At 46.3% G+C, this 16737-nt stretch overlaps 1 protein-coding gene across 3 annotated transcripts in view; it reads right to left on the bottom strand.

Moving 5' to 3' along the window:
* Positions 1 to 1662: 1662 nt before the first annotated feature.
* Positions 1663 to 16737, bottom strand: part of GALNT8 (polypeptide N-acetylgalactosaminyltransferase 8) — a 54300-nt gene continuing 39225 nt past the window's right edge. For all 3 annotated transcript variants that reach the window (XM_059726699.1, XM_019482195.2, XM_006273555.4), the window contains 4 exons: positions 14143 to 14280; positions 9180 to 9275; positions 7431 to 7598; positions 1663 to 3810 (listed from right to left, as the gene is read on the bottom strand). In XM_059726699.1, the coding sequence (XP_059582682.1) occupies positions 3652 to 3810; positions 7431 to 7598; positions 9180 to 9275; positions 14143 to 14280 (561 nt within the window). In that variant the 3' untranslated portion in view covers positions 1663 to 3651. The remainder of the gene's footprint in view (positions 3811 to 7430; positions 7599 to 9179; positions 9276 to 14142; positions 14281 to 16737) is intronic.

Here is a 16737-nt window from a genome sequence, read left to right on the forward strand (position 1 = left end):
GAGATTCGTGTTCACGGAGAGGGTGGTTCAGGTGATCAGTCTGGACCCGGGCTATACTTGCAATTTTTCCTTCGTTGTTCTACAAGTATAGTTACCTCCAAATTGGGACAGTAAGTTACAGTTTTTATTGAACGAGCTGCCGTCAGTGGGCGCCTCCTACTCAATATGTCACTGCTCCCAAATTTGGGCTCGGATCTTACTCAACAGATTCTTTTACCTTTGTTGAGCATTTTAAATTACCTTTGGGAAACTTCCATATCACTGCAAATGCCCTTTTCTTACCAACCTGGTTAAAAGGCCCCAGGGTTTGATCTCTTGGAATTCAGGATATTTGCTCTCTTTGTAAAAGATTTCTAAAAGATGAAATTTAAATTAAGACTTTAAGCAAAGTCAGGACCTTTTGCACGTAGTCCCCAAAATAATGAACTAGATAAGGAGATAAATCTTATATTCTTCCTGAAACTGGCTAATGGGCAACCTTTACAAACATTCAAACTATTTCATTCAATATAACAACATAGTAGCATGGAAGTTTCCCATTACAAAAATTATCAGGATACAAAAATCAATAAATCACATGAAATGTGGTGAGAATTAATGAACTGATAGGTACCAGAGTTGTTGACAATGGAGAATCAGCATCTGATAGATCATTATAACACATTCTGCAGTGATCAATCCCAGGTCTCACACTCTTCAACATTTTAGCAGTGTTCTGAAACTGCATGTGAAATCACCCCTCATATAATTTGCAAATCATATGAAGATTGGCAGACTGGTAAATAAAGGGAACATGATGGCAGAATGCCACCTTGTAAACCTCCACGAAATGCTTTGGGCACCCGAAGTATGTAAACACCTAAAGCTCCATTTCTACATATGCCACAAACTACCTCCATCTTGGCAGGTGTGGGCTCTAAGCCTCTCTCAGCTGGAGGGATTTTAAACCCATATCTCTTATTTCCTAGGAGAGTACATTGTCACCAGGCTACAAAATAACTGGGATAAATCATCCTCTCTCCCCTCCTTTGACACAGTGCCATTTTTGCATGAAATATAAGCTTCACTGAGTCAGAGAGTACAAGAAGTATGACTTCCTAGTCCAGTGATTCAGCACTTACCTGTGCAACTAATTCCTGAGGCAGAACACTTTGTGCCAGAAAGCTTGTCTAATCTCTTCTCAGCCATACAATTGGTCCAAGAAAAGATATCACCAAAAAAATGTTTGCTCCCGTCCCATGTCATGAGTCATGAGACCCGAGCAATATTATTAGCTCTGTCTGCTTTGAAAAGCACCCAGTGCCGTGATACATACAGCTGTAAAAGCAGCAAAATGAGCATCAGTGCTGACAAATTGATGGCAGCGTGCTTTTGAACTAAGACACATTGGAGGTGCTTTAGCTCAAAAGCATACCACCACCATTTTCTGTCGTGGGACAGAAAAGTACGTGTATAAATGCCCAAACTCTGCTGCTGGCCCCTCCTCTGGCAAAGATCCATTGATCTATGGGCACTAGGGACCTCATGTTTTAAGTGAAGCATTAGAAAAATGTTTGCCTTCTGAGTTCTACTGTTAATCTAGTCTTCCTGCCCATTATCACGAGACAGAAAACTAATTTTTCATCCCCTGAAAAAAATTGCATGCCAAAGTGGGCCCAAACCCAAAGTTTGCCATTTTTTTAATATAATTTTTTTAATTCATTTTAATACATTAGAAACATTTCATTTCAGTTTTTACCATTGGCACTTTTTATATTAAGTAAACTTTGAAACAAAGCTGTTTTAAAATGGAAAATTAAAACTTTAAAATCATTTTTTATCCTGTTAATACATCTTCCATTCTTCTTCCAAACCAAAATTGATACCATCTTATGAACCGTTTTGGTTCTGTCAAAAATGACAATTTATGATAGAAAGCTGCTTCAATGAAAATGTTCTTCTCAACTGAAGTCACCAGTAAAGAAGATTCTGCAGGCCAAATTAGGTTCCTTGTGATGCAATATCATAGTCCTCTACAGGTTGGCAGCAAAAAGTAAGTCTTTGGACTTCAGTAAACAATTATTTTGACAGAAAAGAATAATGAGAAAGCAGCTGCCCTTTTCTGTGCTGCCTTAGCTTCTGGCTGACCAAGAACAGTAAACATTTTTTGTCATTAAAATCAGTGGATTTGACCTTCTGTCTGCGTTCAAATGTACTATTTTAAAAACTTCTTTCCAGAGAAGAACACAGTGGGTCAGATCTTCCTGTGTTGAATCTGGTACCTGAAAAGTAGACTCTTCCATTTCTGCTCCTGAATATTCAGACAGAGCCAAATTGTTCACACAAAGTTTCCCTAAGATATTTGGAGGCACAAAGACACAACCCCACTTGTGCATAAATGTAGATTAGGTTCAAGTCAAAGCTGACTAAGAATGCATTTCATATTAAATAAAAAACAAGCATGTTACATTGTACTGACCATGGAACGACATCAAATTGACAGTCTCTACATTGTGATTCTATAGGTGTTTAGACTGACAAAAAAATTACAGGCAATAAAAGTGATTAGTGTAAGAGACAAGTGATTAAAGAGAATAAAAGTGATTAGTGTAAGAGCTCTAGTGTAAGAGCTAGAGTCAATCCACTTAACCCAAAGCTGAAAATGAAACCTTAGAAGCAGTGCACTCCCCAAAACTATCAATTTGTCTTGAGGCCACTCTACCTGACAAATTCACCTTGCCCAGCACCAGTATCCTCAGACATATCATGCTGCTCTGCGGAGGCTTCCTTCTAAACTGAAAGGAGTGCAGTTGCTTCCTGTGTGGTGTGGCAAGTGGACTAGTCAGCAGATCTGTGTGACAATGCCTGCCTGCTCCTATGCTAACTAACTTGCCTGCAGTGCTGCACAGACCCAGTTTTAGTTGTCCCCAGGTCAGAAGGCATCCCCTCATCTTAGACAATGGGGATAATAAAACTGTCAAGTAGATGGGGTCAGACGTAAGCCCTGTTGTACTAGAAGTGAAGGAGTGTGGATATTTTTTATTTGAACAAAACATTTTCTCATCACCATAACCAGGAGAGGTAGGAAACAACACACAGCAAATCGATCTCTGGAGTCAAGTGCCTCACATTAAGGCTATGTCTCTAGTAGTGTCTCTTTGCCAAGAATGGGACCACTGCTGAGAAACAAGTCCAACCCACTCTATCCTGCTCCACACCACCCCAAACTCAGAAGTAGGGCAGTACTGAAGGCTTAAAGCAGTCCGGAGCACATGTCCCTATATCTCAACTTCTCACCATCATGGGAGAGGGTATGTGCTCAGCCCTCCTCTAAGCTGCCTAAACTGGCTAACTGTTGGGTGAAGGCATTGTTAAAATTCTTCTGATATATTTACTGTATGCAGTGAGTGGTGGGTGGGACTAGTTTCTTGGTGGCAGCTCCAGGCTTCCAGAAAGGCACAAGAGAGGCATGGACAGAGGATAAGATAATACCTGACCTGTGGCTTTATGGTTAAAGTGTGATGGTCAGAGGATGCACTAAGAATGCCCACATGAGGACCTAGTGTGGCAATAGTGAGTGCACTATGACTCCACAGCCTACCTGCCTGCATGTTAGCTTCCTCCTGTAGACACACTGTCAAGTCCATACTTTGCATTCTGACTTTTTTGTGGCTATCTGAGAGCATCTTTCCTGCCCCAGTCCTTAACTGTGTGTTGAATGGTCCACTTTTGTCCAGTACAAGCCTTCATCACAAGTGTGTAATATGATGCTGTTTCATCCCTTAAAATTTCAAGGCATCTTTTAGTTTTCCTGTTGATGATGGATGATCCCTGCAAAAGTTAAGAAAATGTAAGGAAAGCTGAAGTCTGCATCTCAGATAGAAAACAATTGACTTGGTTTCTGAACAGTTCTCTTGGCACTGTAAACTCTCATGCACAGAGAACATAAGTAGGGTACATTTTGGTACTCTAGCCAGTCAGAGGTGTGAAAGAAAGCCACTTAGTGTGTCTACACAAGAGACTTTACTGAACAGTAGACTAATCTACTGTGCAGTAAAGCATCACCGTCTAAATGCATGCATATTTACTGCACAGTAAATTAGTCTACTGTGCAGTTAGTTACTACCTGTAAATGCAGGTAGTAAACTAACTGCACATTAAATACTGTGCAGTAGAGCATGTGCAGATGCTGACCAAGAGCAAATTCATTCCTGGTCAGCCCCAGCACTAGGGGGCAACAGGGGATGGGGAACTCCCCCAGTCCTGGTGCTACTCAGCTCCCAGCTCTCTTCAGGACCTGGGAGCTGAGCAGCGCCAGGATAGGGTAGCTCTCTACCCCCTCACTGTCCCAGCACTGTTCAGTTCCCAGTTCACCATATGAGTTGGGAGCCAAGCAGTATCAGGACTCGGGAGCTCCTTACTTCCCTGCACAACCCAGGGCTGACCAGGAATGGTCTCACTTCTGGGGTAGGTCCCAGCCAGCTCCTGCCTGTGCAAGGATTTCCCCAAGCAGCCCAAGGCTGTCCTGGAACTGTCCCTTCTAGGGCAGGTGCCAGCCAGCTCTGCGCTGTGAGAGGATTTCCCTAAGCAGCCTGAGACTGGCCGGGAACTGTCCCTTCTGGGGCAGGTCCCACCCAGCTCCAGGCTGTACAAGGATTTCCCTGCCCAGCCTGGAGGTGGTCAGGAACTGTCCTGTTTCTGGGGCAGCTCCCAGCCAGCCCAAGGCTGCTCAAGGAAATCCTCATGCAGCCTGGAGCTGGCTGGGAGCTGCCCGAGAAATGGGATAGCTCTGGGCCAGTCCCTGGTTGCATGGGGAAGCCCTGTTGGGGACAGGGCTTGTCCCAAGGCCATGGGCCAGGAAAGCTCTACAGCTTTCAGCTCTCTCCCAGCTCCCTGTACATGAGCAGCAGACAGAGATCTCCTGGCCCCAGGTGCATGGGGACCAGCCCTCTGGCTAGCACCCAGGGGTGCCTGGAGCTCCCCCTGGCTGCTTCAGAGGGCCAAAGCAGAGTTGGAGCACCCCTGTACCAAGCTGCTCCCATTGGGAGTAGATTTTCTCCCAACAGTGAGCCTATGTTTACGTGCTCCGAGAGAAGGCTTACTGCACAATATTTTGCTGCACAGTAAGCCTTTATAGCATTAATTGCACGTGTAGACACACCCAGTCTGACTAAACCAACATATCTGTGCAGCTCTATGAGATGAAAAGCTACTATTCTGAAGTAAAAATAGGCACTGGGTTAACTGTAGAAAGAAGTCAGCAAAAAGGAGCCCAGTGAGACACACTGTTCAGGTATGTACAGACTAGAATATATTTGCAGAAATGAGTGTGAAATCTGATTACCTGAGACAAAACAAGCCCTTTTCCATCTGAAAACAGAGTATCACTATAGCTCTATATGTTGCTCCCCAAAGGAATTCCTGTATAAGTACTACCCTAACAAAAGACTAGGAAGGGGACTTTCCCAACGTCACACACATAGTAACAAAGATACCTCTCTTTATATTTATCCCAAAAATTTCCAGCAATTTGGTTAAGGAAGGTTAACCTAAGCAAACAGCTGCAATACAGCAATATGTAAATGACATGAGGTTGCATGATTCACTAACTATCATCAATATAATTGAGGTTTCATCACACAGGCATAAGTACTATATGTTACTTGGGCTGTCTGCTCATAGTCTATTAATAATTAATCCTTAGGCTAAGGTCTTCTAGCAAGCTGGTTCTTATTATGATTGTCTTCCTTAATGTAAATGGCAGCATTTATTATTTGCTCACCCATCATATTATTTAGTTTAAACCTTCTGTTAAAATATTATCTGGGGTTTATAGGGGCCCCAGGGTGGTTTCAGTTCTATTGTTTGGCCACATTCCTGCAGGCTCACCTAGGCCATAAAAAATGCCAAGCTTGGCTATAGTTGCAATGGTCTAAAAACCCTCCTTGCCATTCAGGATGAACTACTTCAAGAGTCACCCAGTCCCTTTGTCTACTGCATTTCAGTTCTTACCTTGCTCCATCACAGTGGTAGCCAAGTGCCTCTGTACCAGGGAACCCTAACCCTGTCACCAGAAAGCAGGTCTGCCCCTTTAAGACCAGAACTTTCCTGGCATGGAGTGCTGGTAAGGAAAGGGTTAAATGCTGAACCTGGCCAGCTAGTCAGCTGACCAGAAGGGGCAGGACTATAAAAACCCTGGGCAGAGCAGCCCTAAGGGGGACAGCTGTCAAAGGGAAGGAGTGCTCCAAGAGCTCCACAGAGAAGCTGGGTGAGTGGTCCAAAGGCGGGAACTATGAAGCGGTGGAGAGATGGCAGCCGCACCACAGCAAGGAGTGTAGCCGACACTCGGGAGCTGAAGCATGAAGCCTGCGAATGTAAACTGACCTGCCGCTTTGCTTGATCATAGTGACAGTTATTATTTTTCCTTTTTGATTATTAACTAACACTGGTGGCTTGGGTGAGGCTATTAGGGGATGGAGGAGGCTCATAGGGGACCCCTGACAGCGTGGGGACTCCGGCGCCAGAGAGGGCGCAGTATTTTGGGGTGCACCGACCCCAGTGCCAGAGGGGGTGCAGCATTTTGGGGTGCACCGACCCTGGCGCCAGAGGAGGCGCAGAGTAAGACAGGACTGCGGAGAGCCCAAGCACCAGAAAGGGCACAGTGCAAGACGGCTGCGGAGAGCCTGAGGACCAGGGGGTCAAATTGTAACAAGGCCTGACACCAGAAAAGGCTAGAGCCTCGGAGTCAAACACTGCTTGGTAGGTTTTGGACGGGGAGGCCTAGCTAGAGAAATACAGGGGTCAGGCCCGTGTAGGCGAAAGACCCCAACATACAAAATACAATAGGCAGTCTCCCGCTCGCAAGAACATCAACAATAATTTCCATCAAGACATGGCAGACGAGTAGAGGGTGGGACATAAGAGCTCCAAAGCAGACTCCAAGGGCGCCCCACATAAGGCGCAGATTAACAGGGAAGATGGTGCTGGGGAGGGCGACCTGTTATAGCCTCTGACCATATGACAAAGAAACAGGAGAAGGCTCTGAATCCAGAGTGGGCATATTACTGTGGTAAATACTATCACTGTGGTCTATAAGCATTGCTACTGTGGATGTCCTCTGGATGTCCTGTTCCCATTGAATTATAATCAGAGCTTAGGTTATAGGCTCTGTCAGGGTTTATCCTGCGGCATTTGCCCTGAGGAGCATAAGTACCTCATGGGGATAATAGCAAAGAAAGCAGAGTCTGAGGTAGCCTGGTTCTGACCCATGAAAGGCCTGATTTTCTTTGAGATTCTGAGCACTGGAAGATCCCACTAACTTCACCATGGCTCCCTGGACTACATGTATAAATCCTGTACCTGAGGTTCCCACATATGCAAATTTGCCCTCATGTACAAAATATTTTAGGATCTTTTAGGATGAATTTGAAGGGACATGACAATGTACTTACCTGCTCAAAATCCCAGTACATATTCAATCCTTTATTAATCGCTTCGTCACATTGATCTAAAAATGGCAAGTCGCCTGTGCCAGGGTCAGATAGGCATCGATCAACTGCATTGCGTCGTGCTTTTAAGCCCCCTACATATATTTCTCCTGTGCTGTGATAAAACACATGCTGAAAGGGAATATTAGATTGCATTAGGTGAATTTAGACAAATATGAAGCCTCATCAAAGGAGGATGGGTAGATATTTGTAAAACCAACTTGGGTTTGATACATGAAGCCAAACTCAGTGGTATTGCTGAAGTTAAATCAGGATGAATTTGATCCAGAGGGTGTATTAACATGGCAGCAGTAGGATGCCCACAACCAGGACATTCCCAAGCAAGGGAACACCTGCTCTTCCAGGCATGCCTCAAATCGAGAAACACATGCTCAAGGTGCTATGGGTCATCTCTCTTTCATCACTCTCAAGACCTTGGTCTTCAACATGCCTGAGGGAATAATTTAGGATGATCCTGGAACAGTTCCACTGTTACGTTTCTAGGTATAGTTTGTTTAAGTGGGAGCGGGTAGAAGAAGCATGCTCTGTGGGAGCCTTGGATGGGATACGCTGCTGCCACAGTATAAACATACCAAGTCCCTGAAATATTGTTCTTCTCCTCTGTCCATGAGAAACTGGTAAATACTAACAACTGAACTGTAATAATCTATTTCAGACCTACAGGGAGGAAAGGAAAAGGAGCAAAAGGGTGTTCTGTTTGCAGCCCATCCAGCCCCTGGCCTCTCTTCCAAGATTGCCAACAAAACCAAGCATTCTCAACCTGACATTCATTTTTGGGAAGCAGGTTCACTTCCTCATCCCTTGGTCTGAACCAAGAACCCAGACTTAATGTACTTAGACCTCTTGGAACCCATCAGTTCTGAGGCAGGAATTTTAGTATTTTATTAAGCCATGTGTAGATGAAACAAGAGGCGTGTGTACATGACACCTTAAAGCGGGCTAAATGCTTTTGCACCACTTTAATGATGTCAGTGTTTGACCAGCTCAGCAGCTTATTGTGCATTAATTCCAGCAGCTTGAGGAAATTCAGCAGTGTAATGTGACTTAAATGACTTGGGGCGCAGCAAACTAAAACTCCTTTGAGGAATTTTATCTTGCTGCCCCTACAGCTACAGAGCGAAGCACTGGGCTCCATGCAGCTCCAAGGCTCTGCAGGAAGCCCTACAGGCAGTCTGACACCAGCCCAGGAAAGCTGCTCTGTCCAGGAAAAGTGGCAAGCCTGATATTCCCCCCCCCCCCCCCCAATCCCCCGGGGCCTCCCTGAGCTGTGTGGGGGCCCGGTGCTTCCCTCTGCAGCTGCAGAGCCCCCAGGACCCGCTTGACCTGGGTGCCTGTGGGCAGGTGCTGCCGGGGTGGGGGAAGGGGGGAGGCCACCACTGCCATGGAGGGAAGCACCAGCTCCCCCCCACAGCCCAGGGACCACTCTGCCGGCCAGCAGCAAACCTTCCCTCCCCACTGGAGAGGCAGTTAAGTCAGCAGGGTGTGTGCATGACATGGGAGTTTTTTAAAACCCACCGCTTCAATTTAGGGCTCCCGTTTTGTCTACACACGCCCCTACTTGATTCCCTCATGAAAAAATGTTTTAACTTCCCTGTTTGACAGCATGAAGAGAACAATTTTCAGGAGTCTATTTCACTGCCTAAGGAAAGGGTGGATGTTTCATCTAGACATTCAGTAGGTTATTTCCAGTACCTGTGGTGAGTATCCATGGCATCCATACATTATTGGAGTATTTCCAGGGACAGGGCCTTGATCTATACAAATGTCCTCCTTCAGAGTATTTTTGATCTACAGGGATACAATGAAAATGTTCATGAGAGGAATAATGACTGTATTTCCATCTACCCACCACTAGATTTGTAAACTCTATTGAGAGCTAAGCTACATCAAGGTTGATGAGGGAAGGTTAGCCCACTGGCTAGGGCCATGGGGCCTGGTTGGTTGCTGGGATGCCAGGTTGCAGTTCAGGAACAGGAAACAGGATACCTGGCACTTATCAGGATTTAGGAAGTCAACAACTAGGGACATTAATTTGAATGCCAGAAGCAAAAAGAAGACCCAAGATACCAGGATGAAGTTAGGTGTCAGAAGTCAATAATTGAGATGTCAAACAAGGGTTAAGGCCCAGAGATGGAAGCCCAGGGTTGAGAGTCAGAGCAGGGCAGGGAGTAGGACCCAAGATGAGGAAATACAAAGAAGCCAGGAGCTGCCTATAGACAGGAAGCGCCCAGTGCAGTCCCTTAAGAGCCAGAACCAATCAGGGAGAGTGACTGAATTAGCAGGGGCCGTCTCAAATGCAGCTAGACCAACTGGCTCATCAAGATGTGATGCAAGGATTTAATCACTAATGGGATGGTTTACAGGTTGCTTTAGAGCTCTTTAATTAAAGTGGGGAATGATGGTGAATTTAGAAAAAGAAACCTCAAGATATTTTTTCAGCGCTCACTCCATCCCATAAAATATAAAAAGTAAATCTAAGAGTTTTTCTAGTGTCTACACTTCAAGAAAGCAACCAAATGTTATAACTTAGTTGCTCACTGCCACATATTAAATATAGTGCTATTGCATTTAGAACTATGAGGCTGAACCAAGTGTCAGTCAATGAATAGAAGCGACTACAATTTTTCTAGTGAAACACTGTTTTTCAAGTTACAGTCAGAAACCTATTTCTTTTTCAGGCCCAGGGTAATATTTTAGCAACATAACTACCACTTCTGTCACTTAGACACAGGTTGTGATCCTGCTCCCTGTAGAAGTACCATGGAGGCAGATAAATCTACCCAGCTGCAGAGCATGCACAGTCCTCTGTGCTCTGGCTGAGCAGATAAGCAGCTCTCTGCACATGCATGTCAGGACAAGCTCTGATATTCTGGTAGGGGAGGAGGGCCTTCCCAATTGTTACCCCAAGTAGCTGAGAAATTAGGGCACTTTCCCAGTAAACAGGAGACCCTGGATCTAGGCCCCCTTCATCCAAAGTGGGCCAGAACCTGTACCTCATGTTTCCCTAAACAACACTGTAACCATAGCTGAAAAGCTGCCACGTGGTTGTATAAAGTAAAATAGCATTCTGTATGTGTTCAGTTTGTGATGGGGGTTGGGGGCAGGGTATGCACATTCATTTTCCTTCTTCCACAGGATAAAGGTAAAAAAACACAGTACTTCTATGTGCATCTGCATAACTCCTAGTTTGCACTCATGTATTCACCTTTGCACTGGCTCAGTTTGGCTCTGCCCAATTCAGCAGGTAGTCCTTTGAAAATATAGCCCACTATTAGGCCTGTGCAAAGCTTTGGGAGCTGATTCGCTTCAGAAGAGATTTGGCCCAATTCAGTGGCTTAATCTCCAAATCTGAATCAAATAAGGGGACCAAAAGGTCCAAATCGATTTGAAGCTCTCTGAATCAATTTTAGGAAGGCTTTCGACACTGTCTCTCACCCCATTCTCATTAAAAAACTAGGGGACTGTGGCGTCGACACCTACACAGTCAAATGGGTCACTAGTTGGCTGGCGGGCCGCACCCAGAGAGTGGTGGTAGATGGGTCATTTTTGACCTGGAGGGATGTGGGTCCCCCAGGGCTTGGTCCTTGGGCCTGCGCTGTTCAACATCTTCATCAGCGACTTGGATGAAGGTGTAAAAAGTACCCTGTTCAAATTCGCAGATGACACTAAGATGCGGGGAGAAGTGGGCACGCCACAAGGGAGGAATAGGCTGCAATCAGACCTATACAGGTTACAGGGGTGGGTGGATGAGAACAGGATGGGTTTCAACACTGACAAGCGCAAGGTACTGCACCTAGGGAGGAAGAACCAGCAGCATACCTACAGGCTGGGGAACTCCCTTCTTGTCAGTGCAGAGGCAGAGAAGGATCTTGGAGTCATTATTGATGCCAAAATGAACATGGGCCGACAGTGTGGGGACGTGGTCAGGAAGGCCAACTGCATCTTGTCATGCATCCACAGATGCATCTCAAACAGATCCAAGGAGGTGATTCTCCCCCTCTGCGGCACTGGTCAGGCCGCAGTTGGAGTACTGTGTCCAATTCTGGGCGCTGCACTTCAGGAGGGATGTGGACAACATGGAGAGGGTCCAAAGGAGAGCCACCCGCATGATCCGGGGGCAGCAGGGCAGGCCGTACGAGGAGAGGTTAAGGGACCTGAACCTGTTCAGCCTCTACAAGAGAAGGCTGAAGGGGGATCTAGTGGCCTGTTACAAACTAGTCAGAGGAGACCAGAAGGCATTGGGGGAGTGCCTGTTCCCCCCAGCATTACCAGGAGTGACTAGAAATAACAGTCACAAGCTGGCAGAGGGTAGATTTAGGCTAGATATCAGGAGGCGCTACTTCACTGTCAGGGTGGCTAAGATCTGGAGCCAACTTCCAAGAGAAGTGGTGCTGGCTCCTACCCTGGGGGTCTTTAAGAGGAGGCTGGATGAACACCTTGCCAGGGTCGTTTGGCCCCAGTACTGTTTCCTGCCATGGCAGTGGGTCAGACTTGATGATCTGCTCAGGTCCCTTCCGACCCTACCAACTATGAAACTATGAAACTATGATTTGGAAAACATCCAGAGAGCTTAGGCGATTTGGGCAGTCCCCACCTGCTGCAGCAGGGAGCTGGACCTGGACTATGAGGTGATAAGTAGGGGGCGGGGGAAGGGGGGCTGGGGGAGGGGCAAGGGACCGTGGGGGGACCCCTGCCAGGCCCCATTCCCTGCCTGCTCCCCCAGTCCTCCTGACCACCACCTTCTCCCCAAGGCTCCCCCTGCCACAGCTGCCCCACCCGCCACAGCTCCCGGTGCTTAAAAAAAAAGCCCCTACTCATTGGGTGCTGCCCAGCAGGGGGGGCAATCCCTGCTGCCCCCCATCGCCCCATGCTGTGTGGGGGGCTCTACCATGAGCCCCCCAATCCCTGCCCACTTTCCCAGCCCTCCCATAGATGCCCCACCTACTCCAGTTCTAGCCCTTTAAGAAAAAAAATGAACCCCCCCAACTCACCAGGTCCTGCAGTGGCCTCAGGGCTTCAGGGGGCTCATGGAGCCCTGCATTGGGCATGGGGTAGTAAGGGGCAGCAGGAATCACCCCCTGCTGGGCAGAAACTGGAGAGTCTGGGGTTTGGGGGGGTTCTTAAAGGGCCAGAGCTGGGGTGGGCAGGGCAGCCATGGGGACGGCTGGGGGGTCAGGGGGCTCATGCAGAGCCCCCCGTGCAGCATGGGGCAGTGGGGGGTAGTGGGGACTGCTCCCCCCCCCCCCCCAGCTGGCAGCACCAAGTGAGTTGGGGCTTCTTTTTTTTTCAAAGCGCCAGGAGCTGGGGCGGGCAGGGCAGCCATTGCCGGGGCCGGGAGAGCGGGCATGGGATGAGCCTGTGTGATTCGGAGATACAGTTGAATAGGCAGCAGCCAAATAACCGAATCAGATTCAGCAGAATTGATTCGGGACAGTGATTAGAATCATCTAATCGAATCACTGTTCCCCAAATCAGCCGAATTCAAATCCAAAGTGAATACTAGCTGCTTTGCACAGGCCTACCCACTATTTATAAGTTGACCAGTATCCGTATAGCATATTGTCTAGTTTACTCTTTCTGCAATATATTTCCCTACTAGCATGATGCTCCTTATTACTGTTTCAGTTCAAATTCAGCAAACCTGCTTAATGACTTTGAGATGAGTGACTAGACACAGTCCTATCTTAATTTATACTCGTTCAACTTGAATGATTTGGCTGACCTTTTAATTTTTGCCAAGTATCATGTACTCCATTGAAAACTGCAGAAAAGATATAAGGATTCATCTGACTCTTTTTGGGGGGGCAGGGGAGGGGGTCTGAATACTCTTATACTGTACACCCTTTTAAATACTTTCTCTTGCTATGCTGAAACATATATGTGGTACATACAAAATGGGCAGTGTTTGGGAATTTTACACATGTAACAGACAAAGAAAAGCAGCTATTCTTAAGCACAACAAAGTCTTTACATCTGTCTCTCAGTTGTAGTAAAACAAACCTGACTGTGACAGATTTAAAAAAGCAACTTGTACTAGATGGATCAAGAACATATGGAAAGTAGGACTGTGTGAAACTTCGGTCCCTGATTCGATTTGGCAGAGACTCAGCCCGATTCGGTGGCCAAATCTTCAAATCTGAATCAAATCAGAGGACCCTTTAATCTCTCCAAATCAAATCGGAACCCTCCAAATCGATTTGGACAGATTTGGAAAGATTTGGCAATTCAGGCACATACACAACTTTAAATGTTTTTTCTACGTAGTACGTCCGGTACTTCCGGTCCACTTCCAGGTTTGCCACTAAGCACATGGAGGGCCCCCATGCACTCCTGTGGGACGCTCTATCCACCCCACCATTGCAGTGTTCACAAGCCACTCTCGTACCTCAAGGTATGTAGAAAAAACTTTCAAAGCTCTGCCTGTGTCCAAATCACTGATTCTTCAAATCAGCATCGCATCTTCAGATCCGGATTCAGCTGAATCGAATCAGGGACAGTGAATTGAATCACTGCCCCCGATTCAGGACAAATCTGAATCTGAATCAAATAGGGCTCACTTTGCATACCCCTGTAATGGGAAGATGCCTTCAGTAAACTTCATTGTATCCAAGATAGGTTATTGTTGCATAGATTAAGTAGACATGCTTAGACTTACTGTTCCGTAGCCAACAATGGTGTTCATAGGTACTAAATTGGGATAAACATTTTTTATGTACCAATCAAAGCTTTTACAGTTCAGCTTTTTTCTTAGCTCCTTTCTGGAAGTAACATCTCCATAGTCTATTCCATGATTCTGAAAGAATACCACATTGAATGTTAGGCATTTTCTTTAAAAAGCCTGTAAAAAAGGAAAAGAAAACAGACCTATGCTTTTTCTTTATATTTCATTACATATAAACAACACCTAAAAATTACTTTAAAAATCCCTTCTTTTCCTTTAAAAATCTAGATCATATCTTGTCTGGAAAGCCCTGCGGATGACTGGAGGAAGCATGTTTTATGACATTCCAAAAATGCAGCTCAGTGGGAACAAGTTTTTCCTGGACACATTACAATGAAATCTAGACCTTTTGGAGTAAAAAAAGAGTCTCTTACAAACTTTGGTATATTTAAAGGGATCACTGATTATGGCACTCAGGATATGAGATGCCAGGATTCCAATCCATGATGAAAAGAATTACTTTTTTTTAACAAACAAGTCCAACAGAACTGACTGAACAAAGCCATGACAGAATAACCAATAGCTATTGGCCAGACAAGGTCCTGGCCTGAAACAGTGAGAAAGTGCATCCCAGGTGAATTCTAGGTCTGTGCAAAGCTTCGGATCACAATTCAGATTTGGAGATGATTTGGAGGCTGAATCTATGAATCCAAATTGAATCTCTAGAAGTTTTAGGCTTTCCGAATCGATTCAGAGCTTCTGAATCGATTTGGAAAAGATTCAGCAATTCGGAGATTCAACCATAGGGTATAATGGGGAATCAAAGAAATATCTATAACTTTGTTGTTTTTCAGATGATTTGGATGAAACTTGCAAGGGTGGTAGCCTCTGCTGAGGGTATGAAGCCTGCCAAGTGTCAAGGTGGTAGATGCACAGGTTTCTGGGAAACTGCACCTCAAAGGCCTGATGGCAAAACTGGCCTTTGAGAGTGAAAACTGCAGGCCTGCTAGGCCCTGCTGTGGCCACGAAGCCTGCCAGCTGTCAAGGAGAGAGGTGCAGGGGGAGTCTGGCTTCTGGGGCCCTGCATCTCTGGCTGCAGGCAGGCAAAACTCGTGACATGGGTGCTTGTGGGACTGTGTGTGTGTTCAGGTGCACCCTTCCTGGTGCTGTGGCCTCTGCACAACATGGCAGTGCACCCCTGTGAGGGGGTGAGGGACAGGCTGGGGTGGGGTGAGGGGGATGTAGCAGCACAGATAAAAGTGCAGAGGTACCTGGGGAGTCAGAGGTCCAGCAGGTCTCAGTGTGTCAGAACTCCACTGTCTATATTGAGTCCATGAGTTTCTGTACCTATTACATAGGAGGCTGATGAAGTGCAGTTCATAGACCCATCTCTGAAAAGTGGTTTGTACATTCAAACAAACACCTAACCTCATCTCCAGAACTGAAGCCATCTTCCTACAGCTCAAAACACAAAACCTGCCAACTACCTTCAGTACCCCCACAAACTGCACACCAGAATCTATCAAAGACAACAGTACCCAACTACCTGTGGGGGTACATTCCTCCCCCAAAAAACCCACGCTGCCTCCAGTCTCTCAGACCTGATCCTGAGAGGGAACAAATTACAAACCACTTTTCACAGCTGGGCCTATGAACTTCTCTTCACCCTTGTAGGGTCTGGAAGGTGGACCCCAAAGACAGCATGATGTCATAGGCTCAAGAACCTGTCTGAACATCCCCTGACTGGTCAATGCTGGGGCCAGGACTGGAGGGGTCGAAGGGCCAGGGGCCCACCGCAAGGAACGCCCAAGAGCTGAGGGCCTGGGGTTCCGACTGGCCTGGAGGTAGGCTAGGGCTAGTAGCCAAAGATCCCAGGGGGACCACACCCGTAAGGGGGAGCAGCTCAGGGAGCTATGCAGCTGCAAATGAAGGCAGAATAGGCTGCCTGAATGGAGGGATCTAAGTGGCATTCATCTAGTAGGATTCTGGGGCCCAGTGCAGGGCCGGTGATATGGATAACATCTGGATGCCATCTATGAGGCTTGGGCTGTGGTGTAGGGGAGGAACGGAGTCACAGATAGTGCCCCCTGGCATCGGGGCAAGAAATGGGCAGCCTCCCACTTTATTAACATCAATTAAATAATTAACAACAAGGCGTGGCGGGTGAGAAGGCAGGCAGTTAGCCCAGAAACCGGTGGGCGGGCCACTGGGAAATCAGCCCAGAGAAGGCCCCCCTGTTACAGTGTTGTTGTTTTTTACAACTATATTTATTTAATTAAACTACCGAGGGGAGAAAATAAAACTTCCTCTCTTGAAGATTCAAAATCTCACTTAAATGAAAGGCTGAGAAAATTCCCAATGCACTGTTGATCAATGAAGTCTTCCACCAAAGAAAGCTGGGGGTGAAGGTAGGAAAGAGAAATTTGACACCTCTGAAATTATTTAAAGAGAGAAAAAAAAATGCAACAAACTAGGTTCCTTGCATAAAAAGGAGAAAAGTATAAGTGCATAAATCCATTCTCCTCTCTTTAAAGTAGACCTAATTGGAAAGAGCAGTATTTCCTTAAATGTTTGAAGAGAACTAAGGAT

Source organism: Alligator mississippiensis, chromosome 4, assembly GCF_030867095.1.
Source record: "Alligator mississippiensis isolate rAllMis1 chromosome 4, rAllMis1, whole genome shotgun sequence".
NCBI lineage: Eukaryota > Metazoa > Chordata > Crocodylia > Alligatoridae > Alligator > Alligator mississippiensis.